At 41.6% G+C, this 26,359-nt stretch overlaps 1 protein-coding gene across 3 annotated transcripts in view; it reads left to right on the top strand.

Annotated features, from left to right (window-relative positions):
- Window positions 1-26,359, top strand: part of KIAA0930 (KIAA0930 ortholog) — a 65,754-nt gene that overhangs the window by 27,069 nt on the left and 12,326 nt on the right. For 2 of the 3 annotated variants that reach the window (XM_044450828.1, XM_044450829.1), the window contains exons 3-7: window positions 14,299-14,447; window positions 21,724-21,831; window positions 23,339-23,416; window positions 23,871-23,972; window positions 24,686-24,826. In XM_044450828.1, coding sequence (XP_044306763.1) covers window positions 14,299-14,447; window positions 21,724-21,831; window positions 23,339-23,416; window positions 23,871-23,972; window positions 24,686-24,826 — 578 coding nt within the window. The remainder of the gene's footprint in view (window positions 1-14,298; window positions 14,448-21,723; window positions 21,832-23,338; window positions 23,417-23,870; window positions 23,973-24,685; window positions 24,827-26,359) is intronic. The other variant, XM_044450830.1, reaches the window with a different exon arrangement.

Here is a 26,359-nt window from a genome sequence, read left to right as displayed (position 1 = left end):
AATAGAGTGATATTTATTGTGGGAATAGCTGGTGGAGGTGATGGAGGCCCTGTGCAGAGTAGAGAGAAACAAGTGGAAGGCCAAGGAGCTCCTGCTTTTAATACTAAAAATTAAAATTCTCACATAATGAGAACAGGTCTGAGAACATCAGAGAAGCCAAAAGCAATTCTGCAATGCCTCATAAACTACTACCCAGAGAGCTTTGGGTATTGGGTTGTATAGAAATAGAATAAATAAAGTGAGTAAATTAATGAAAAAGCAATGCCCTTTCTTAAGGAGTTAACACTAAATTTTAGATGTGCAGACTATGCACAGGGAAACATAGAAACAGAGCGAGTCAGAAGGGGTCTCCCAGGCCATCTAGTCTGACCCCCGGCTCCAGCCGGCTCCGCTCATGACATGCCCATGATGGGCATGTCCAGCCTATCTTTGAACACCCTCACCAATGGACCTCAACGACCTCTCGTGGAAGCCCATTCCACACCCTCGGGGTCCTAACTGTCAGGAAGTGCTTCCTGGCATCTAAACGGAACCTTGTTTCCTTGAGCTTTGCTCCGTTGGAGCGCATCCTGCCTTCCTCTGCAGGGGGGAACAGGTCTCTAGGAAAGCAACAAGAGATGGACTTGGTCTGCACTTGAGCTTTGATTCTGTTAGACAACCTTGTCCAACCTGGTGTCCTCTGCATGTGTTAGACTTCAACTACTATCATCCCTAGTCAGTGGACATGCTGGGGAAGTGTGCTGTAGACCAGTTCATCTGAATGGCACCAGACTAGGGAAGGCTTCTCTAAATATTTTTAATTTTTGACTTGCTAAAAGGGAGAAATTGGAAGCCTAATCTTGAAACTTCATCATTGCTTGCTGGGAGATCTTTTATGTATGTTTTTAGATTAGCAACATCCTCCCTTGCTCTAACTATTAGATTTTAGTAATTCAGTTTGGCAGTTCAAGTTCTTCATGATTGTGAGATTTGTGCAAAGTGCCCATTTGAGAATAGCATACAGACTGGAAGGCACTGAGTGAATGTCCTTCCTAAGGTCTGTTTCAGCTGGAATTTTTAAAACTTTTGTTTTAAACTTTCAAAATTTAGCAATTGTCTTTTAAGTCTATTACTGCTTTTTCAATTAGTTCAGGTTTATGTAATTATGTGCTTTCAGATACTTGTAAACTGATAGATTATAGTAACATTATCTGTGTATTCTAAGCCACTTTGGGTATAAATGCTTTCAGAAGAGAAGGAAGAAAGTTCAATATTTTTTTTGCTTCAAATTGTTTCTAAAAAAAAAAAAAATCCCTACCCTATGTAACAAAAGTTCGGAAAGGGTTGAGTCAAATTGCAAGCAGGATGAGAATTAAAATGTTTGGGATAAGGAGTGATTTACATTGCAGGAGAATTTTAGCTGCCATGCTTCAGGGAGTAATTTGCACCTTATGTTATCACTCAAGGATGCCAGCCTGGGAACTGTCATCCCCAGAAAATAATGGTGAGATTGCAAAAAGCTAGGAAAGTTGTCACCTCTGGATTGGTAATTCTGGTAGACTCACAGAACTGCATCTGACTCCAATTAACTTGTTCCTGCAGCAGCAGGCACAACATACTGGCAGTGGGTGCTCCCCCCCACCACCCCACCACAGTCTTCCCCCACCACAGTCTTATAAGTTTGGACTTGTGCATCCCCGTTATTACTCTGGCTGCTTTATTCTGCACCAGCTGCAGCTTCCAAACAATTTTCAAGGGTGGTAGCACCACATAGAGTGCATTACAGTAATCTAAGTTAGAGATTTCCACAGTGTATCTTTGTCCAGATAGGGGCATATGCATAGCTGGTAGAAGGTACTTCAACCCACAGAGGTTGCCTGAGACTCAAGTGACAAAGATGGATCAAGGAGCACCCCCAAGCTATGAACCTACTCCTTCAGGTGAAGTGTAATCCCCACCTAGAACAGGTTGAACACCCACCATCCGGTTAGGGGATCCACCCACCAATAGCATCTTGATCTTGTCTGGATTGAGTTTTAGTTTGCTGGCCCTCATCTTGTCCATTGTCTCAGCCTTATACTGGTTGCACATCCACTGCCTTACCTGCTGGAGATGAAAAAGAGAAATAGAGTTGTGTATCATTAGCATACTGATGGCAATGCCCTCAAACTCTGGGAGACCCCATTCAGAGCTTTCATGTAGATGTTGAATAGCAAGGGATCAGACTTCTGAGCAGTATTCCCCAAGCACCACCCTCTAGAGATGGCCCTCCAAGTATGAGTGGAAACACTACGACACAGTACCCCCACTCAGATAGTCCAAAATGATGCCATGGTTTTTGGTAAGAAAAGCTGCTCTCCTGACATGGGTCATCATATAGGCAACCAAAGCTGTCCCCATGCCAAAACCAGGCCTGAACCCTGACTTAAATGGATCTACATAATCAGTCTCGTCCAAGAGTGCCTGAAGTTGATTGGCAGCCACCCTCTCTAGAACCTTGCCTAGGAAATGGATGCTTGCTACCAGCCTAAAGTTATTAAGGTCTTCCAGGTCAAGGGAGGATTTTTTCAGAAGTGGTCTCACTGCTGCATGTGACCACTCCTGCTTACTTCCTCTCACAAGGAGACATTAATCAAATCCCTGGCCCAGCCAGTTGTTCGTTTATTTTTTTTTATTTTTTTGCTGTTTTGTGTAAGCCAGGAGGGGAAGGATCAAGTACACAGGTAGTTGCATGAACCTGTCTAAGTACCTTATTCACATTCTGGAGCTGTACCAACTGAAATTCAACTAGACCAGATTGTTTTCTGGATATCTCCACAGATTCAGCTGCTATAACTCTATAAGTCCTAGTGGATGCAAAGGATTTTTTTCCTGGAAGTGCCCAGGAAAGTGAGTACTCACTTTACCCAGTGAGTACATTGCAGCAGATGATGGTTCCAAGATATAGAATCATAGTACAGCAGAGTTGGAAGGGGCCACAAAGGCCATGGGGCCAACCTCCTACTGCTGCAGGACACCAAGTTACACCATCCCACTCAGATGGCTGTTAAGTTTCTTTTTGAATGTCTCTAGCATATGGGAAAGCCTGCCACCTTCCTAGGCAGCTGGTTCCACTTGTATTACTCTGACAGTGAGGAAGCTTTTCCTGATCTCTAGCCAAAAAGTATTTTATTTATAAAATTTGTATGCTGTCCAATTACTTGCGTCTCTAGACAGCTTACAACATAAATAAATTGACCATCCACACTGGCCACAAATTAATAAAATACAACAATAAAATTCAATATTCAAACATATTAAAATATTGATTAAATAAAAAGGTCTTGACCTGGCGCTGAAAAACATATAATGACGGCACCAGGCAGACCTCTCTGGGGAGCACATTCCATAGTCAGGGCGCCACCGCAGAAAAGGCCCTCCTCTGGCTACTCTGTCTCCTAACTTCTTTCACAGATGGTTCCCGGAGGAGGGCTTCTGTTGCTGATCTCAGGGGGTGGGAGGACAAATAGGGAAAAAGGGGTTCCTTTAAGTATCCTGGTCCCAAGCCATTTAGGGCTTTATAGGTAATAAGCAGCACCTTGAATTGAGCCCGGACTTCGATGGGAAGCCAATGGAGCTGATAGAGGACTGGGGTTGTATGAGAATAACACCCAGTCCCCGACAGCATCCTGGCAGCTCTATTTTGAACCATCTGAAGTATCTGGACAGTCTTCAAGGGCAGCCCCACATAAAGCGCGTTACAGAATCCAACCGGGAAATAACCAATGCATGTGTTACTGTTGCTAGGCAACAGTATATCCTGGTATATCCCCGAAACCAGAATGTAATAAGCCCCAGGCAACCTTGAAAAGCTTCTGTTGAGCAGCAAAGGGAGCATTGACTTGAACATTGAATTGAGGAAGTAAAATATTTTGTCTTTGCTACCCTCAGTGGCTCAAAATATATCTGATTGTAGGAACATACCAGGTATCTGTTGCATTCACTGGGAGTTTTCCTCCATCTGCACTCAAGCCATCCCCTACAGTGTTTCATTGTTCTCATCTTTGGGGTGTACCAGGGAGCCATGCAACAATGCAATCAATCTAGACAAGACGGAGGTCCTGTTGGTAGGTGGATTGGGCTTCGGGGAAGGGGACCTTGTCCTGAATGGGGTTGCACTCCCTCTTAGGGACAAGGTCCGCAGCTTGGGAGTGCTCCTCGACCCAGAGCTTTCACTTGAAGCTCAGGTGACAGTGGTGGCGAGAAGCGCTTTCTTTCAGCTTCGGCTGATCCATCAGCTGCGTCCGTACTTGGAGAACGACGGCCTGGCAACAGTGACACACGCGTTGGTAACTTTCCGATTAGATTTCTGCAATGCACTCTACGTGGGGCTGCCCTGGAAGACGGTCCGGATACTTCAATTGGTGCAAAATAGAGCTGCCAGGCTACTGATAGGGACTGGGCGTTATGTTCACATGACTCCAGTCCTCCGTCAGCTCCACTGGCTCCCCATTGAAGTCCGGGCCCAATTCAAGGTGTTGGTTATTACCTATAAAGCCCTTAACGGCTTGGGTTCTGGTTACCTAAAGGAGCGCTTACGTCCATAGGTGCCCTTCCGCTCCTTGAGATCAGCGGGAGAGGCCCTTCTCCGGGAACCCTCCATGAAAGATATTAGGAGTGTGAGTACCCGGAGGAGGGCTTTTTCTGCGGTGGCACCCAATCTATGGAATGCGCTCCCCAGAGAGGTCCACCTGGCGCCGTCGTTACGTTTTTCAGCACCAGGCCAAGACGTTTTTATTTAAATGGCATTTTAATTGTTAGCTTATTTATTGATTTTATATCTTTGGCCAGAGCGTTTCCAATTATATTGTTTTTATATGATTATATGTATTTATTGTTGTAAGCCGCCCCGAGGCTTCGGCAAATGGGGCAGCATAAAAGTTTACTAAATAAATAAATAAAATGCTGTACAACAGAGAGGGTGCTTAGGAGTGATAGTGTCGGCTGCCAAAGCCATTTCTGCATTCCACAGTGCAAGCAAGGCTTCAACAGGAGTGTCAGTCTTGCCAGCCAGAAAAGTACCAAAAGTCCTCTAGAGTAATTCAGATCCATTAGCCTCTGGGGGCAGACCATCTTAATAAGTGCCCCACCCTTGTGAAGGGGAAAAACTGCTATCAGCAGGTGGTGATCTGACCATGACAAAGGGACTGAATTGAAGTCCCCCACTCTTAGAGCACCATCCTGCTGGCCAACAAGAGGCCAATTCTCCAGATGAGTTGTGGGATGGACAAATAACCTGGAGAGTGAAAGTGAATCCTTATAGACTATGGTAACCCCTCCTCCCTGGTCTGCCCTGATGCTGAATCAAGTGCTGAGGAGAGCACAGGTTATACATGCCAGATTGGCCATTTCATCTGCAATTAAATTGTGCATGAGTGAAGTTTTATTTTGCACTGCTCTGGCATTTAAAATCAGTATCTGGAGACAGTGGAGCAGGCTGAAGGAGGATGGGAACTTAGTATAGCTATTAGCTGTCTGGGTCACATTCTCCTTACCTGACTGGTCCTCCCGGCTGGTCAGTACCCTAGTGAGCTGAACTGCAAACAAGGAGTGCAATGACTAGAATGCTATGGCTAACTTGGAGCTATACTTAACCAAGAAGAGAAATATATTAGCCCTAACTGTGCATCAGAGGAGAGGAAAGTGTGATTCTGTGCATATGTGTGTAGCTATGTATATACAGTGCTTTTTTTGTCATAGAATGCACCGGAATGGAATTCCGGCACCTGTTTTTGACGGATTTTCCAAGTTTTAAAAGTAACTTTTGAAAATTTTATGTTTGGTCCACGTGGATTTGAATCGCCCTGTCGAGCGTAGCAGGTTGGCAGCAAAATCATTCAAATGGTGCATGCTGGCTGCTTGTGCGTCAAGTCTGATGCATCCGTACTTCATCCACGCTGGTTGTGATGGTGCTGCTTGGCTTGTGGTGCTGCTCAGCTTGTGACTGGTCGTGTGGTTGCGTGCTGAGTCTTTACTGCGGGTGGCGACCATTATGTTTCGTTACACTATTGACATGTGTGGGTGTGTGTACAGTGATTGACTACGTGTGAAAGGTAAATGATTTCTTTATTTTAAAAAAAATGTTGGTGAATTGAAAATCTTTTTTTAATTTTTAGTGTAAAAGTGTGACCCCAACTTTAAAAATGAAAAAAATTACTAATTACTTCTCAACCACCGGTCCTGCTAATAAAAAGGCCAGAATATTAACAGACACAACAACAAAACACATAGATACTAACAGCAGGGAAAGGAGTCGAGAAGATTTGTCAGACGAGAATTGGACAAAACTTTGGAATTTACTATGAACATTTGCCTTAAATACAATAAATTAAATTTATGTTAAGAACTGAATATATAATTTTTTAAACAAAAGGTTGCCAAGATGTGAGTTCTGACACCTTTTTTCTTACAAAAAAATCACTGTGTATATACATTCATTTATATATAAACATATATAATGTATATGTCTGTATGGCTTTGTTTAGTTTTAATTTCATATCTGACATAGTGCTATTATTTCTGCTGGGCAGACCTACAAACAAGCCATTCAGAGCACCATCCTGGAACCATGGAAAAATTTAGTCCAAAAGGTAACTGCTGAAATATTTGTTTTGGTGTCCCCCTCTAAAATATTTGACTTCATACTCTGACTTCATCATCCCAGTTTCTACCTGCTGACTTCTTCATTGTGTGAGTAACAAGCTTGGAGCAAAGTGTGGGAGGGTGTTTGCCAGTGACTCGTATACTACAGACAGGTGGAAATTGGACTGGCATACTAAGCAGCGGAGGACCAGAGCAGGTCAGTCTATTAAACACACTGGAATGATGAGCTGCCATGTTGCCAGATAGGCAGGGCTGGCATATATAGATGGTGCGAGAGTCCTGCTCACAGCAGGGTCTGTTTCCTGCCTTTGGCAACTGCTATTTAATGAGATGCCAAGGATTTTCTTGCACAACTGTCCTTCTGAAATGTGCATTTTAAGCTGGGTGTCTACCTTTTGTCAAAAGGGTTTTTAACACATGACTTTTAGTGTGGGGGTGTTTAGATAAAGTATTGCACAGTGGGGCTCTGTTAGGGTTTTGAAGCTGAAAAGGTGCTGGGGAAGGGGAAAGCAGTACTTCCCCTCACAATGTAATTACAAACATAGTCCCCTTTATCCAGTTCTGCTTTCTGTTATTGTTTCCACTGGTTGCCCCTTCACCTGCTCCTCTTTCCTGGTTACTTGGACTGTTTTTCTTCTTGGACCAGTCATATAAATGGGCCCAGCCAGTCAGAGAGCATGCTGTGGAGGGGCTGCCAACTTATGTTTTGGCTGTTAAATCCCACCTTCTCTAACAACATTAGCTAGGGATGATGGGAGCTGCATTCTGATAATATCTAGAGGGCCATGTGTTTCCATCCCTGCACAAGTGTCACATGAGCATTTGGATAACTGAAGGAATCACACTATGATATTTCTAGGTAAACAGCCCGAACTCCAGACTCTGGAAAAAAGAGAAAGGCGGCAGAGGGGCAGGTGGCAGACTTCAGAGGAAAATCAACATGTGAGAGGTCATGTAGCTACCCTAGAACTGAGCGGGCTAGAATTCCCACATTTCAGACTTGCATGGATCCCATAATGCTCAAATGAAAACAAAAAATATTGGGGATTACCTCATCTTTATCTTGAATAAAGAAAGGACAACAGCAATGATCAGGGGGCTGGAGCAGGTACAGCAACTGGGACTGTTTAGCTTAGTAAAAGGGGAGAGTAAGGGGAGATGTGATAAAGGTGTTTAAAATAATGCATGGTGTGCAGGAAGTGGAGAGGGTCATCCTATGAAGCTTATTGGTGGGAGGTTTAGGACAGATAAAAGGCACTACTTATGTCTAGTTAAACAAGGAATTTGCTGCCGCAGGAAGTGGTGACCAACCTAGATGGCTTTAAAAAGGGACTGCATGGATTCAGGAGGGAGGAGGCTATCAGTGGCTGGCTACGTGCTACTTCCTTTACCAGAGCTAGTATGCCTGTGTACACCAGTTGCTGAGGAGCTTGGGCAGTTGGTTTGCCATCATGTGAACAGTGTTGGACTAGATGGACCTTTGGTCTGCTTCAGCATGGCTTTTCTTAGTTCTTATGTTCCGTCTGAGGCAGGTGCCAAATAACTACTGGCCCTTTAAGGGAAGAGTGCCACTCATACCCAGTTCTGCACCAGGCAGAAAAGTGTCTTGAATAAATGTCTTGGGCTGACTGTCATACAACAGGAAGAAGGCAAAGAAGCAGCTTTGGCCATTTGTAATTGTTACAAGAGGTTTATGTGTGTTAGTGTACTTTGTAGTGAGAAAAGCGTTGCCTTTGTTTTTATGTGTGAAGCGTTGGAGGATATGATACAAGGCAGGTAGCAGTCTAACTCTGCCTTGCCTAAGCAGTGAGTCTGTACCTTTGCTTGCTCATGGTGCAGTTCACTTAGTTGGCCTACTACTGCCCTGAAGCTGGTGTGAATGTGCAGAATAATTGCTTGCCATGCTTCATGAAGTATCAGAGCAATGCCCTCTGAGGTTATCCTTGGAACTCAGCTGAGATTCTAAACCATAAATAATAATAGCTATTGATTCTTTTTTTGCCTGCATTTGCCATTTATTGGCATCTCTCCTTTCTTATTTAAGCTGTCCTGAATAAATAAAGCATCTCTTCTGCAGTAATTTCTCTCCCAATACATTTTTCATAGAACAGGAAATTGTTTTATTCAGCTGATACAGAGTTAATTTTCTTGAGCCAGGAAAACCATTTATTTTTAAGCCTGATCTTAAAAGTAAAGTTTTATTTTCTTTCTGAAAATTAATTAAGGGCAACCTAAAACTAGGCCCCAATGCTGGGAATAATTGAAGACAAAAGTAGAAGGGGATGGCAGAGGTTGAGGTGACTGAATCAGGTCACTAGGGAGGTGGGTGTAGGGTTGGGTGGACTCAGGGGGATGGTGGAGGAGAGGAGAACCTGGAGGAATGTTGTCCATGGGGTTGCAAAGAGTCAGACACAACTTAGTGAATGAACAACAAAAAATAAGATTAAATAAATTAAAGTTGGGACTATTGCAAGGCAGTGTACAAAATAAAATCCACACAAATACACAAGAATCAGTAAGTACATGTAGGAATAAAGAACTCAGGATCATATGCAACTGAGAACATTTTCTTCCTATTGTATCTATTCAACCCAGATTTCCTCCAAGAGAGCTTTCCCTGCTCTAGTATCTGCCTTCCCTCTCAACCCCCTCTATGATTCTCACAACAATACTCTGAAGGGTAGGTAAGATGGAAAGAGGGAGCAACCCACTGGCACCCAGTGAATTGAATTTTTATGCTGATTCAAGACATAGTGCAAAACCATGGAGCTGTTTAGCCTTATGGGTGTACTCCATGATAAGCGTTGAATTTATTCTCCCCAGACTACTGTTTTAGCATGACATCTGAATGAGGTTTATCTTTGAATCTTGATAGTGACTGACAACTCTACAGACCTGTTTTTAATGTATTAAACAGGTTGAGTGCATTCCTTGCAGGAAGAACTGCAGCTGGATTCAAAAAGGCAGTAGGTATGCTGGACTGTACTTAAGGAACAGATAGTATATGGTTTGCGAATACAACATGCAATGCTGCTTTTCTGTCATGAGGGGCCTCTGGTGCTCAAGAGAGAGAAAAGTAAGTTGGAAACTCATCTCAGGACTTCTGAACATAGAAAGCTACCTTAGGCCAAGTCAGTCAGATCTCATCAGTCCAGGATGACTGGCACTGGCTCCCCAGCAGGGTCTTTCCCATTCCCATCTACTTCCTCCATTTACCTGGAGATGTGAGGGACTAAAACTGAACCTTTCATGGAATGTGTGTCCTGTCCTGTCCTGTCCTGTCCTGTCCTGTACCCTTATTAGTGGTGCTGCCTTTGACGAACCTGTGGATCTAAGTGAACAAGCAATCTGTGGGCCAGAGATCCTGCATGCATAAGTAGATCCTTGTGTACACTGCAGTTTGATTCAATGTTTTTTTTCTGGCAGCATTATTATCAGGTGTGCTATCATCCCCACAGTGCCTCTGGAGCAATATTCATCATCACATAGTGCTTTTCCTGCTGAGGTTCCTATAGTTACTCCTGAAGCATGTGAGAGAGAACCTTAAGACCCTTCACTGACTTATCCTAAGAGTAAGCCTCCATTCTTCCCACTCCCCCAAAATATTTTTTTTTATGCCACAAAAGTTTATATACCACAAAAGTGAGGCAAGCCCCTCACTCCTTGTCCCAAAGACTGCTGAAAAAGACTAGCTGCTTTACCACAGTAGCTGCATAAGATTATTTCGTCTTAAGGGGCCACAACAAGGTTGATGAAAGTGCTCTTGGTGTGGCTTCCTGTAATAATGCATCTGTGGTGGAGATACAAGTGCAGCGTGCGCAGGCTGGCAAGGGGGTGGGGCAGGGCGCATGTGTGCAGGGGGTAAGGCGGGGGCAGCAAGGCGGGGTGGGGACATGCGATTGCTCGCTCAGAGATCATTTTCTCTGAGCAAATCCAAAATGATCTCTGCGCGAGCAAGTTGCCACCTCCCTGTGCACACGGCGAGGCAGTGGCAGGTGCGTGCAGGGCAAGGCGGATGGTGGTGGGCTCATGCACGGTGAGACCAAAACCCCAGGCAAGCCAGATACTGCCTCCAGGCCGTAGTTTGAAGAGCCATGGTTTAGACCATCCACTGCTTTATTGTTTAGCCCAGGTTCCCCACAGGTCCGTACTCATGATAATGCATTACCAGGCAGGTAGAGGTAAACTCGATTGTGAGTTTTCAATACAAGTATAGGGTATTTTATACTTTCCTGGTCATGTACAAGGTAAAGAGCAATTGATGCCAGAATGCAGATATTACAGTAAAATTCTGAGGTCATCATATACAGGACAGATAAAGGAAGATCAGCCAATCATACAAGTGAAAATAAGATTGCACTATTTCTAATTGCAGTGTATTGACATTTCAGTTGAGTAACTTCCTGAGACTTGAACCCATCTCCGGATCTGCTTAGACATGTAAATTCAGGCTATTGAGAAATCTTCCCTGAAATCATAAGCCCCTGTGTTACATTCCATTATCAGGAAGGCTGAGACCCTGAGTAAAGCATAGCAAAATAGATACTTCCTGGTAAACTGTACATTCCTAAAGAGATTATTTAGCTACATTGTGAATGCATATAATGTATATTCTACTGAATGTCCTATCTGCTCTGGCTTACAGCTAGAGGTGAGAAGAAGAGCAAGAGAAAGGAGGGGGGAGGGAATGCTATTTTCTTAAGGCAGTCAACAATATTAAACAGTGACTTAGCTTGGAAAGCTGGTGCTTTTGAGAAAGAGTGCAGATTTGATTTCATAACACAAAAGCACACATAAGCAACATTTTTCTGCCAGGATTTATCCAAATTTTCCCAACAATGGAAAACACAGATGTCCTGAAGGGAGGACAAGATCATGGAAAGGCCCCACCAACTTCCTTGACTAAGGAGCCATAAGTGCACAATTAATGTCTCAGGCAGAGAAGCCTAAATATGTCTGTCTTACATAGAAATATATTGGTTTGGAGCAATTGTATGCAATGTATAGTCCTGTTTCAACAATAAACAAGGTGTGGTTTTGGAATTCTGTTCTGCTGGGGGTTCTTTTAGCTGTGGCTGCTTCTTGCTATCCATCTACCTGGAAATGAGGTGAGTTATAGCCCAACATTTATGGATATTTATGAATATTGTTAACTTTGGAGTCCTGAGTGTAAGTAAAACAGCTTTATGAAAACTCTCAGTAGCCTCCCCGCATTGGCTGCAAAAGTCAGTGCAGGAAGTTAATTCAGAGAATGCTGTATGTTTGATATATGTGTTGTCAACAAGATAGTTCCTTTTGCTGACCATGAAACATTCCAGGCAAATAAGGGAAAAGTGTGTTGACTTTCTAGAATAATATTTAGTATTGATACTCAGTCTTTATGTAACACTGTTCAAATCTTTGAAATATTTTACTTAGGTTGTCTCTAACCGATAAGAACATGGAGAGCCCTTCATTTGTAAACACAAATGTGGTGTCTAATTTAAAAGGCTTTCTGTGGCCCTTTCTCATTCATTTATTCATAGTTACTCTCATGCTACGCACATGCTCTATTCACAAACAAGCGCTGCATTCACACTCAGACTGGCACAAGAAGTGCTGTCTACCAATTTGCCAAACCCCTTTCTGTATGCAACTCCATCGGTCTGTAGGCTTTGTGTGCTAACAGCTGGGATGTGCATAACACTTCCATAACATCTTTGTGTCCAAGCCAGTGGTTTGCTTCAATTGAAACCAGTGTTTTCATTGTCAGTAGCTATGCAATTTGAAAACTGACACTTCAATTTACTTCAAAAATTTTTGAACTTTTTCTTTAGCATTTGCTCTTATAACCAGGCCTCTGCTGCTACAAGGCCATTTACAGTGAGAAAAAGAAAATGGCTGTAGAAACAACTTTTGAGACCTAATTCAAATAAGTGACTCCAGTGGTACCTCCCCCCACATCCAAACCCCAACTCTCTATCATCAACAGTTAATGTTAATGTTACATCAAGAATGTTCAAAATTGATTTAAGAACTGTTTCTTTTGTTTTTTCAATATTGTATGCCTGCACACATGCACTCAGATTCTCTCTTCAGTCCCTGTAATTACTTTATTATTACTGTTTTATTATCTTTTTACAATGCTGCATTGTGTTTAAGATGTTTTAGGGAACATGGAAGTGATTCTTAAGTGTTTTATATGCATAGACAGGTGAAATATATACATATATTCCAACAAGTATTTGGATTACTTGTGTGATCCATCTTACATACAAATTTGACTTAAGGACATTCTCAGGAATGGAATTTGTCCATAGCAGAAGAACTACCTGTAATGCTAATGGACTGCCATAAAAAGTACCTTCCATATAGAACAAGTATTGGTGGATTGTCTGCAAGAAGGAGCATTCAAATATCAGCTCTTTCACTGCATCCAGCCTTCAGCCTGAAGGAAGATCATGATTTGAGCTTGTGAGAACAGGCTGGGGGCAGGGGGTGCTACTGGTGCAGCTTCAGTGTGGGTGTGATCATCACCCTCATTCATCCTCCAAATGCTCCTGTTTTTATTTCTTCTGGGTATGGCTTTAGTTGTAAGAAGGGTTCCAGCCTTTCTTTCCCTTTGCCATGCAATTTTGGTCCCTGTAGAGTAATTAAGAGGGGACCTTTTCAAGGAAGGTGGGCATTTCATGTAGACTGATGCAGGAGTGGTAATTACATTATTTGCTTTATGAAGAGCCCTGCCAAACTTCCTTGGCAGGAAGCTGCAAGTCTCTGTCACTGACTGACAAATTTAAGCCATAAATTGTAGTAAATAGTGGTAAGAGCTGCATTTTAAACAAATTTCAGAAGGTGCCTTTCTAATGATATTTACCTTTTCTGCACGCGCTCCCCCACCTTCTCTCCCTTTGGAATGACAGGACTGAAGTATATGAACAAATAGAGATACATTTCAGGGAAAGGGTGCCCATCTTTTGGTCCCGAGGAAGCTGTTACAAGTTGTACAGCAATGGGGATCTAGCCACTGAACACAGCTATAAGGACAGCACAGCCATATTTTTTCCATTTTTTTCCTGGGAAAAACATAACCTTCTAATCTTCCCATTATGAAAGAAGCAGCCATATTTCCTCTCTTTTCCATTCTTCTCTCTCAGATTAGTATGCCTGTGGCAGCTGAATCTCTTTGTAGACATCACAATGAAGTTGTTTACTAATGCAGTGTATAAAGTTTATGATGTTCATCTTATGATACCAAGAACTAATAATTGTAGATCAGCTGTAAGTTCTCATCGACACAGGCAAAGACACTGAAATAAAATGTGTTCTTAGATGTTAAATGATCTGCAAGATGGTACCTCTGGCTCTGTCCCTTACAATGCACAACTTCCATTTTTCTGGACTCTGCCATCCATGCATTGGTATGGGTGTCTGAAATTAAGAAGCCTGCATGCGCAAGTTCCCTGGACTGCAGAACTCTGCTCATGCAAAGTTTGGGGTCATGGTGATCGTCCAGCAAGGAATCTGAGGATTATTTCACATTGGGATGGGTAACCTGCTTTTATTTCTGACTGCTGGACAGGACTCATGTGACTGAATGTTCCTCCACACATCACAAACAAAAATGTTGCAAAGCCACATTGGTCCCTATCTCCAATGGCAACAGCAGTTCTTAACTTTTATCATTTTTTCACTTTTTAGGGTGTTTCAAAGATGACCGCATTGTGTTCTGGACATGGATGTTTTCCACCTATTTTATGGAGAAATGGGCTCCCCGGCAGGATGACATGCTGTTCTATGTACGCAGAAAACTATCCTGTGTCAGTGGAGATAATACAGATGGAAAGAAGGTGAGTCTGGTAACAATATTACATCTAAAGGGCCTCTGTTCCTTCTTCAAGTTATGGCTGAATGTGCTTAGAGGTGATGTGGAGAGATGGTGTAAGTTACAGTGTGCAATGTAGGGACTCATGACTTGCACCTAGTAGGAAGGCTTATAACATTAAATCTATTTTTAAAGTTCGTTTTTATTTTCTTCTATAAGCTTTTGTGGGCTTTAGAAAGGAAAATAGAAGAAAATAAAGTAATGTGCTCTAGAATGCTTTCACACATTATAATATTTAGACTCTTGGGGCCATTAGGTATGACATTTGTGTTTGCAGTCATGGGGTGCAACTGAAGTTAAGTAATCATGAATGTATGCTATAAAATTCCAGTGCAAATGTGAACTACCTAGCTATGAACTGATCATTGTCTTTCTAGTGTTTCCTGAATATAAATACTGGGAAGTTGGCCACAGTTGCTCTTATATGCACCCCAACCCTAACCATTTTTGAAGGATGAAAATTGTTTTAAAAACCTAGAATGCAGTTCGCAAAAACAATAGTGGTTATATCATACACCTTTTTATTCTCACATAAAAAACAATTTCATATGTAAGAGAGGAGCAAATGAACACATATTACAATGTGGTGAGATGGGAAAATTCATATATAAAAAATAAATTTCCTGCCTGATGAAAAATTTTACTTAGGAAAACTGCATTTTGATGAAGGAATTGGTTGCAGCCTGCTCTTATATTGCTGTTGCAGAACAGAAAGAAGTTCTTGTTATATCTGGTAGAGAAGTTTCTGTCTCTGATATAGTAATTTCCTGAGGCAGAGGAGATTATGGGCTTCCATGCCTGGATATAAACCTGATGAGAGTTATGTTGGTCTGAAGGCTTCACCCCTGGGTGATGGAAATAGGCAAACAATAGATTAATCAGATAATAAAAGAAACCTGATAATAAGTCTGGCTAATCCAGGGACTTTACACTGTGAGACCAACAATTGCAGGGGGCAGTGTTGTGCATACCTTCTTTCTTTTGTGCCCAACTAAGTGCACACAATCCCAGGCAGTTCAGTAAAATGGCACCCAGCCTCCAACTAAATAGTTCTTGGGTCAAATCCCAGAATCCCTGAGACCTTCCTGCTGAAAGCACCTCTTCCATTGTTTGTTCAGCATTCATGTCAAATAGCATTTCATCAAGCTTGAAAAAAACACTGTAAAAATATTAATTTGAATGCTTTACTTGGGATTCAATTCAGTTCAAGTAATGTATATTGGAGCAAAAAAAAAAAAAAAAAAAATCCCAGCTTCAGTTATATGCTGATGGGATCTGAACTAGCAATGACTGAGTAAGAAAGGGATCTTGGGGTAATAGTGCACAACTTGATAAAAATATCATCCCAGTGTGCAACCATGCTAGTATAATTAGGAACAGACTAGAAAATAGAACTGCCAAAATCTTACTTTCCATGTACAAATCTTTGAATATTTTGGAATATTGTGTTCTGTTCTGGTTGCCTTACTTGAAAAAGGACATTATTGAGTTGGAAAAGGTCCAGAAAAGTGTAACAAAAATGACCGGAGCAGCTGCAACAGTTATGACAGCTTCGAAAGAAGGTAGATACAGATTTTTAGAATAATGCATAGTGTGGAGGAAGTAAAGAAGAAGACATTTTTCTCCCTCTCCCATAATACTCAAACATGGGTTCATCCCATTGAACCTAATTGGTGTGAGATTTAGTACAGATTAAAGGAACTATGTCTTCACACATCATCTAGGCCACCCTTGTAATATCATAAGATTTAGTCTCTGCGGGATGTTGTCACTGAAACTCTCTGGCTTTCCTCAGATATGGGTAAATGCTGTACCATGTCAATAGTTTCTAATTCAGCTCCATGACAGCTTTTGTTAGGATCAGAGTATCTGCTATGAGCTAATCCACTCAGGCCACATCCTGTACTACTGTTACATTGGTACACTCTCTTCTGGTTGTCTTGAGACTGGAATGTGTTGTGTATACCTTGCTGCTGGCAATTCTGGTTCAGTCACATGTGACCTTAAAACTGTGGCTTCTGTTGATGTGAAGGCTCTACTTCTTCATATGTACCACTCCTTAAGTATTAAAAAAAAGTACTCTGGAATGGAAAATCTGACAGTTATACCAAGAAAAGGTGATTCAAATAGCAGAGCATTTTATTCTATGTTATTGTTATACAAATAATCTTCCAGACAGGTAGCTCCCATCTGAACAATGTTGATGCAAGTTAGGTTAGTATTTGTGTTTTCCCCTTTAATACTTCTAGAACATTGAAGTTGTGTGTGGTTTGTTTGTTTTGTTTTTGATATATAGTGATCGTAATAAATTTAATGTTTATCTCTGCATTAGCGTGCAGCTTTTCTCTCTCAAGGCTGCATATGATTTTGCCTTCTATAGTGGGATGTTATGTGTGCTATGGTATGTGTGGCCAGAATTTCCTCTATTAGTGTTGCTCAGGGGCGAGTGTCCAATTTTCATGTAGTCAAACCAGCACCTCTCATACACAAGGAGGTACCAGCAGGTGCATAAAACATAAAGGTTTGAAGAAGTGAAAAAAGAACTTTAGGCAATGATCTTAAGGGAGATCCTCCCTGTATGGAGGACTGAGCATGTTCATGGAATCCTGCCAGGCTTGGGGGAAGTCAAAAACTGAGGTGGAACAGCAATGGAATAGAGTTCTGTGGAATACTGACTATCTGGAACCCGCAACACTGCTACATACCCTTGCTGATCCCACCTATTCTATTGAGTGTGATACTTATGTTCCCTCTTGATTATGCAGTCTGTTTGAAAGCAAAACAGAGATACCCCTCCCTCCAATGTAGTTGTCTCCAAGTATTCAGGGGTTCCCCTATATATTCAGAAATGTATTAACTTGTAAATTGGAAAGGAAAATAAAATTTAAGAACCCTAAACAGTGACCCTCACATAACTTCCAGAGACTACAGAATGTAGTTGAAGCAGTGAATGAGAGTATGAGGGTAGCATGAGGGTAGAAAATTGAAGAAGTGGAGGAATCCACCTGTTTTATATCCTAAATCATTGCAAGGTACCAGAAGTAGATTGGGACTGGCAGAGAATTCATTCCATGTGGTTAAAATTCTGTTCCTCGTACTAGATAGGTCCGAGGGAGAAGGAAAACTTCACCTAGCTGGTACTCTAGATACAGTGGTACCTTAGCTCATGAACTTAATCCGTTCCAGGACTCTGGTTGTGACCCAAATTGGTCACGAGCCAAGTCAAATTTCCCCATGAGGGTCAATGTAAATAAGGTTAATCCGTTCTGCAACTATTTTTTTACTCAAAAAAATGTGAAGCAAAGTGACAAAGAACAACAAAGATTGCGGCCATCTTCTCCCACCCTCAGTGATCGTGCAGGGGGGTGGGGGGAGATGGGTATTATCATGGGCGCGCTGTGGGGGGAGGTGGGTGCGTTCAGGCAGGGAACATGGCGCAATCGCAGCCTTCTCCCCTGCAGCACGAATGCAGCCATCTCCCCTCACCCAGCCCAACCATGATCGCACCCATTCAGGGAAGGCAAGAATGCTTGATGCAGTGTTCGCGACCTGCGGCAAAATTTTTATGAAATGTCTGTTTGCAACCCGATTTGGTCGTGAACTGAGACGTTTGTGAGCCAAGGTTCCACTGTATTTTAATGTTTCCTATTACGGTATGTCTGGCACCTGGGCAATTTACCAGTCAATGGGTTTACTAATTGGAGATGGTTGGTCTTTTGATGACCTCGTTTGCATCCTTAAGCCAGCATCTAATATGTAAGATGCTGTCTATTATCACTTTTTTTTTTTCAGGACAGAGCTGATTTTTATTTTTTATTTTTTGTAAATCTGATTTCTTCCTCTTAGACTTGAGTAACCTGACCAGTTTTTCTTTTTGGCTAAGATGGATCTACGATCTGTATCTTAGACTGCATCTTTGTCAGCAAAAATCTTCTGTTTTGTATCTGTTGCACCTCAGTGACTCTGCCTGATTCAACTGTCTGCTGAAGATGTAAAGCAGCTAATGTTTCATTTAAATGTAACTTTTACTGTGATTTCAATAAGAAATGTGATTTCTTACTGAGAATAATATCCAGTGGGCGCTTCTTTTGCAGAGGAGGTTACTTCACAGATGCTGTTTGGAACAGCCTTTAATATTTACTAATATAGTAACTCTTAAATAAATTACCTGTTTCACAGAAATTAACAAATGCTCAGCATAAATAGATCTGTGCCCTATAATAGGTAAAAGACTGATATTATAGCAGTGGAATTATAAACATTCAACTCCTATAATGCCATGGATTGAGGACCTTGATAACACTTCCAGTACTTGAACTGGTGTCATATAGTCTTCTGTATAGCCTAAAGTGCCTGTTCCTGTTTATTCTTGGAAGTTTAAGCAGGGTTGGCTCTTGTTGAAATCTGGATGGGTGACTTAATGCCATGAACCGCCCAGATAGCTTTGACTATAGGCAGTATAGAAATGTAATAGTAGTAGTAATAATAATGATAATATAATAAAGCTGTTTGTGTTTAATTTGTATTCATTTCTATGGACATACAGAAATCCATGTACATTTATTTCAAAAATGGGAAAAAAATAAAAAGTTTTGTGAGTAGCCATAGGCACTATGTTGGGGAGCCTTGCTATGAAATTTTTAAAGCATTAGGCATTCATTCAGTGTGATCCCTTATGCAGCTGTCTTGAGTAATGGAGTATTCCTATCTTTTATTTCATGAGAGGGGGAGACTGAAAGAGTGCCTTCCCTGAGACCCCCTAGTGAGTTCACATGAATGTGAGATTCTAGTCAAGGGATTCTAGTCAAGGGTTGGTACTCTACCTCTTTGGATCAATCCAGATGAGGGCAACATAAAGCAGTAACTTTCAACCTTTCCTAAATGAAGCCTCTATTATTAATATCAGTCTTCAAGACAAGACAATTTACTTTCAGTCTGAATTGTCTGAATTTTCACCTATTTATGGGATGGAATTCTGTATGCTGGGTGCTTCTATTATTGACAGTACAAAAGGCACTGTGCAGCAACTCCATCTTCCCTGCCGTGTTGTTGCTACTGACAGACATAAAGATGGAAGACATGGTGGGATAACATAGGAGGTAGTCACAAATAGAAGATGACCACCCCCGCCCATAAAATTTGTGAATGAAGCATTCCAATTGTCACATCTGGAGGCATCCTCTCTAAAACACCGTGCATGTGGATAGCTGCAAGTAGGTTAAAAAATGTGAAAGCAATCACTGACCTGTTATTCACCTTCTCACTCTCTCTGTCTAGCTGATGCTCCCATGCTTGCAGAAACAACTTAGTCAAGTGATATTTTAATTGCAGATTGCTAGAGATGTGCAAATTAGCAAAACTCAAGCTTATCAAAATTCTCCAAACTCCACCTTGAAACTTGTTCTGACTTGAGCTAATATCAGATAACAAGTGTCATTTGTTCAAATAAAACCCATGCATATTTTTACAGATGTATTCATCAGTTGTACACATCATTGAAATATTAGATGCACATGTACTGTTGAATATGTTTTTTGTCTTCAAATAACTTGACAAGCTCAGAAATCTACAGATTCCTACCTCAGTTTGCAGTCTGGAAGGTGTGAACTGGGTAAATCCTAATCAGAAATGAACTGAAGCAAGTTTCTCATACATCACAAGGGCTGACTGGGAACCACTGGAGCCTTGGCAAGCAGCTCCTTTCAGTGCTGTTTACAGGAACTGCAAGCACAGGTTATTTAGGAACATAGAAACACAAGTCAGAAGGGGCCTCCCAAGCCATCTTGTCTGACCCTGGATCCACTCATGTAAACCCCAACATGTAACATTTGCTGTTACATAAATTTTCATCAATGTCAGATACATGGAGCATAAAGCAAAGTTTCAGTTTTTTAATACAGTGGTGTGGTGTGGTGTGCTGGATGGGGGGAGAATGGTAAAAGAAGTCCAGAAGGAAAATCAATGCAGAAAGTACTGATAGAGTCAACCCAAATTATTAGCAGTAGTCAGTTATAGAGAAGTTCTTGCTGCTGGTGATGGTGATGGTAAGCCAGTTAACACATGCCATGTGATAAAAGTCTGCAGTCTCAATTCTAGCAGTAGAATGCATCATTCTATTGCATGCATCAACAGATTTAATTCTATTGCCTGGGGCTGAGACTGGGAGGGAGGAAGTGTGTGTGTGTGTGTGTGTGTGTAACACACTACATGTCACACCAAAGTGTCAAACTCTGGGGTTAATTACAGCATGTCTTGTGTGGAGGGCTATTAATATATGATATAAATTAAACTTGATAAGCTTTCTTAAATCATGCTTGTAAATAGCAACTTGCCTGGTTGTCTGGTAAGAAAGCAGGAAGTTTTTCTCAGTTACAATAAAGCTCTGTTTCATTTTTCCCCCTTTGATGTGTGTGTCTGTGTGTGTTTGATAGCTTAATATAGATGGGTGTTGGCAGGAGTAGTGATAATACCTTTTGTAAGCTAGTTTACTTTATGAACTTATTTGCAAGTTTGGTTTGGATCTCTCCTCTCATTTAGTGACTCATGAAGCACCTACAGCTTGTATTGGGTTAGGTCAGAAATATGCTGGACCAGTACTGCCCGCCCAAAGCATCGGGTATCTCAGCCAGCCAAGGTTTACCTCCCTTGAATCCCTGAATCCATGCCCCTTTTCTCCCAGTGGTGCCAAGCTGCAGGCAGAGAGGAGGCGGCAAGGTTTCTAGCTGACAAGCATAAGCAAAAGTAGCTGCGGAAATTATGTTTTCAAGGAGTTCCTGAGGGATAATGGCGTTTTCCATGGCAATGTCTAGCCACAGCATAACCAGAAGGGGAAAGAATCCTTCCTGCTCAGGGCACTGCATGTAAGTGAGATAAAGGAAGGGAGGCGATTATTTGAGAGGAGCAGAATATGGGGGTCATAATATTCACCTTGAATGTTTGAGTAAGGGTGGCATCACTCATCCTGTTAGCCCCAGGAAAATGGGATGCCTATAAAAATGTGCAAAAGTTTTGGACCTCAAACCCAACTTTCAAAATGCCTGAGAGAATAATCTTTATGAATAATAAGCTGTGAATAATCTTTTCCCCTCTTTTGCCTCTCCTCCTACTTCTTGCTTAGTAAGACCTTGTTCTTATGGAGTTTCTGTCTCTGTTTTCAAGGTAGTCAACTTGTAGGTCCTCAAGAAATATTTTTTCTGCTACTAGTCAGCATTTACCTCCAGCACTCCTGGGTTTTCTCTCAGCAGGTTGAAGTTGAAGTGTACCGCAGGGATTCCAAGAAGCTCCCTGGCCTGGGAGATCCAGATATTGACTGGGAGGAGAGTGTCTACCTGAACCTCATTCTGCAAAAGGTGACCTTCTATTCTTCCTTTGCAGCTTCAACACTGATGAAAGGATAGTGTCTTCCACTGTATCAGGCTAGCTCAGGGAGCACAGGGCAGCCCCATGGGAGAAAGAGAAAAAAAAGGGCATGCTTTGAAGATGGGCATGGAAGGAGGAGGAGTACTACAGTAGCTGCTACAGTGTATGGTACATTACGCAGGAAGATATTCCATTTACAGGTTTTTATTACTTTTTGTTTATGGTTGTTAAGGTGCTGATTTAGATTTGGGTTTGATCTATGATTTTAACTTCTTGGCCACTCTATTATCAAGGAGGAAAGTCTGAATACAAATTCCAGTCACTAACTAAACTAAACACACAGATGGATATATTAAAACATATTTAGATATTTTAGTATGCTGCGGCATGTTTAGCCCAACAATCTATGATTGCTAAACTTATCAGCTAAATCAACTTTTGCTGAATTTAACTGTGCAATTTCAATCTGTGAAGGCAAATTTTGATTTGTACATGTTAAGAGATAAGGGGCTATATGTGTGTTTATGAGGCTGTTTTAATTCTGTGGTGCTATTATAATAGCATATAAAATATATTTTAAGATCTTTTGCTCAAAGCATAAGTGGTAACTTATGGTTTAATTAAAAAAGAAATCTGTCTCACAGTTCTATCAGTATCTCAGAAAGACCTCTCTATGGAGAATTCATTGAATGCATATTTATCAGTTGAAAAGCAGATGAGCAATCAGTTGTGAAGGCCTGACTCTGTTGACTAGCATGAGGTATTTTAAAATTTAACTTTCTTCCTTTGAGTTATGTTTCCTTTTCATCTTGTCCCTTTATAAAAAACCGAATTTGACTGTCTTCTTGCCTGGTACTCTGTGGTAATGCTCCAAGGGGTGTTTCAGTCATGGCAACGAACTCTTTGGAAACAATTGGCTGAGGGACAGGACAGGTAGAAGTGTCTTTGGCCACCACTGGCTGAGCAGCTCTGATTTTTAGGAAGGGCAAAGCAAGCAAAAGGGGTTGGAAAAAGCAAAAGGCTTGGAAAATAATGGGGGAGAAGCCTGAGGAGGCTGCAGACAAGGGAAAATTAGGAGAAGGAGGTTGGCAAAATGAAGGGCATGAGGGAAAAGGGAGGAAGGAAAGAAGAAATCAGCAAAGGGAAAAGAATACATGGCAAGGAGCCATAGAGGTGTGAGAAGCTGCTGATTTGAAGGTTCTGGCTGCAGAATTCTAGCTCAACAAACATGCTACTTTTGGATTAAATTATGCATTGAGAATGAGGATATGTGAACAGAAGTTGGACACTGAGAAGGGAAACAAAGAATAGGGTGACTTGCTTTTAAACGGTACCTTCTTGCTTTAAGAATTGAGTCAAAAAGGAAACTGGGGAGATGCTTATTTTTAGGTGGGCAGGGAGAAAACTGTTTTTAAAAGCTTTTAAGGCTTTCATTCTGCTTTGTTTATTTTGCATGCCTATTTACATTTTGTTTCCTACATCTTGATTTTGTTCCAGCTGGATTACATAGTGACATGTGCTGTTTGTACTCGTTCTGATGGTGGGGATATCCACATTCACAAAAAGAAATCCCAGGTGAGAAGTACTTAGTGTGATGCTTGAAAGGCAATCTCCTTTGCTGCAGCCACTTTCTGTTCAAATGACTTTACAAGAACTGAGGGTACTCTTCAGGGAACCAGTGCCTTCATTTCATTGTAGAAATTCCAGTCATTATCCGGGAGCAACTTGGGAAACAAATTTAGGTGGGTTTGTAAAGCTTTCCTTATGTAAAGCAAACATTACGACATCAAAAGATCAGCTCAGTTTAACATCTGAACCAATGAGGAATTTCAGCTTTCAGTCCATCTTTGCCTGCCCACCACCAAATCCAACCATTAATTTATTTGCTGCTCTGTTGGTGGAGCAGCAAATTCTCCCTCCCCTCAGACCAGGGGCTTCATAACATGTCCACTCCCTTCTAGCATTCATAGGTCTATGTGTCACTAACTGTGCAGCAAGTTACATAATATCTTCCAAATGTTTTCTTCAGCAAGTTTTCGCATCTCCAAGTAAACACCCAATGGACAGCAAAGGGGAAGAATCCAAGATTAGCTATCCAAACATATTTTTTATGATTGACAACTTTGAGGAGGTAGGTTCTTTATCAGAACAGATGTCATTTCTTGTGCCTTTCTTACATACCAATTTTTGTTGTGTTGGTTCATCTGGCTGGCTTCCAGCCAGCAGCCCTACTTCTTTAAATATATAACATGGAAAGATCCAAGCATTAGGACAAAGCTTAATCTGTATATGTATGTGTATGCCATGTTTCTTTAGAAAGCTTGGAGTAGCTCACCTAGGAATTCTAGTGGTTTCCCATCAGGGCTTGATCTATCTACTTTCATCCTATATAATCTCATGTATATTTTAATCATTCCAAATTTAGCACATGCAAAATGCTGGAAAGCAAGCCAAAAGTCTTAGAGAAAAGAAATTGCTAAATAAACCTGGTTAAATAAACTGCATATCAACATTCTGATATATGATATGTTCTATTAAGTATTTGGAGAGCTATTGTTCAATAGATTTTAAGTTTCTTTTTCATTCCCAATACTAATTATGATCATTTGAAATTGTTTTTCTTCCTCTCTATATAGTGATTTAAACGGTTAAAGGTTTCAGTGCTTCCAGCCCAACTGGGAGTTTACTTTTCTATAACAAAAATCCTGTGCTATGTACCTTGAAGACTTGGTTCATATTTATCTTTGCCTTATAATAGGTAGTGGCAGATGAGGTTTAGGTTATCTGCAACTAATGTTTTCATTTTATTTCCCTTATTATTTGTTTCTTTGATTGTCATGTTAGGTATTCAGTGATATGACTGTAGGAGAAGGTGAGATGGTTTGTGTGGAGCTGGTGGCCAGTGATAAAAGTAACACTTTCCAAGGAGTTATCTTCCAAGGATCTATCCGCTATGAAGCTCTCAAGAAGGTCTATGACAATAGGGTAAGGGTTATTTTGCTGATGGTTACTTTCCTGTGTTGATGTCTCTGGTCTGAACTAAATTTGATAGAAAACAACCACCCTTGTTGTTAACATGTCTGCTTCATAGCTGGTACTTTCTGTCCAGGCTGGAGACTCAAGTCAAGCAACTCTCTCCCAAGTCCAACTTAAGCTGTGTCAGCAACTCAACTCGGATTTGACTTGGGAGCAATGAGAGAGTGACTCAACGTGATATTTCTACATTTTTATGACCAAGTCGCTCCAGGGCTTATTGTGTGGCAGGATATCCTGGAAGGCAGACACAAACACAGCAGAGGTAGTGGGAGGGAGGGAGGGAGGGAGGGAGTTTCGGGGGAGGGGGGCAGTGGAGGAGGTTGTGATGGGGGAAAGGAAAGATTCAGCATTTATTTTTGGCACAAGGGAGGCAGTGGGAGGGATTTTCAGGGGAAGTGCAGGATAGGGAGGAGGGGGTTGTGAGAGGGGCAGGGGGTTGGTTCTTGAAACTTGAGAAGAGACTTGACTCGAAAATTTCTTGCAATAACTTGAGAGTTGACTTGGACTTGAAAGTCTTGAGACTTGGAGTAAAGAACACATCACTGCTTTCTGCAAAAAAAAAAGTGGGGGAGTATACAACTATGGGGACCTCTTCCTTTCTTAGACTTCCTTGCTTTTCTTGTCATGTTCCATCACTGCAGGCACTTTTCTCCCCAGTCTGACTCACTTCTCATATCAGAAACAGACTGGAAGAGAAGCGGCTGTGGGAGGAGAGGGTTCCCACACATCGCTTTCTTTCAAATCCCTGGTTCTTAGAAGGCAAGGTGTTCAGAGGAATCATGAACTCTTGCAGAAGAGGCAAAACCTTCTCAATCCTACCCACTATTTCTATTATTATTGCATTCTAATATGTAATGAATTGCAGCCCAGCCCTTACCTGCTTCCTGGTTCTCCCACCACTCACACATGCCCTGCACCACTTGCTGCCTGGTGCTGCCACTGCCTCCCCTTCCTCCTTTCGAGGCCCAAGACCCAAAAAGGCCCTAATGATAGTCTGTATTTGCATCTGCTCCCCAGTGGTGATGCTAGCGCTGGGGAGTAGCTGCAAATACAGATGAAGTGCCACTCACTCACCCGCTGCTCACCTCCTGCTGTGCAGCCCAGTTCCTAACAGGCTGGGGACCCCTGTGCTAGAGGGTAGACTCCTGGACCAGAGCCACCAAAGATGGTCTTAATGATTTTGCAGGCTTGAGTTTCATAGTTTAAAACTTGCACATTGGACTGCATCTAGAAACATCGTGGGAGTAAGTTACAATGTTGTTATGCTACTGACTTAATATGCATATAATAATTTTATTTTATGACTATTATACAACATAAACTAGTCTGGAGAAATACTGAATGGGGAATATTTTAATATATTTCTCCACATACATATATATGCAGGTGAACGTAAGTGATATACAATTACTGCTAAGACAGCCAGTTGATAATGGTTTCCATATTGTAAAGAGCTTTTAATACTGACAAAGTATGTCCAAG

The sequence above is a fragment of the Varanus komodoensis genome, unplaced genomic scaffold (assembly GCF_004798865.1).
Source record: "Varanus komodoensis strain SLA01 unplaced genomic scaffold, ASM479886v1 scaffold69, whole genome shotgun sequence".
Lineage (NCBI taxonomy): Eukaryota > Metazoa > Chordata > Lepidosauria > Squamata > Varanidae > Varanus > Varanus komodoensis.
Note: the sequence above shows the minus strand (reverse complement) of the source record. Positions and strands in the feature narration are given on the sequence as shown.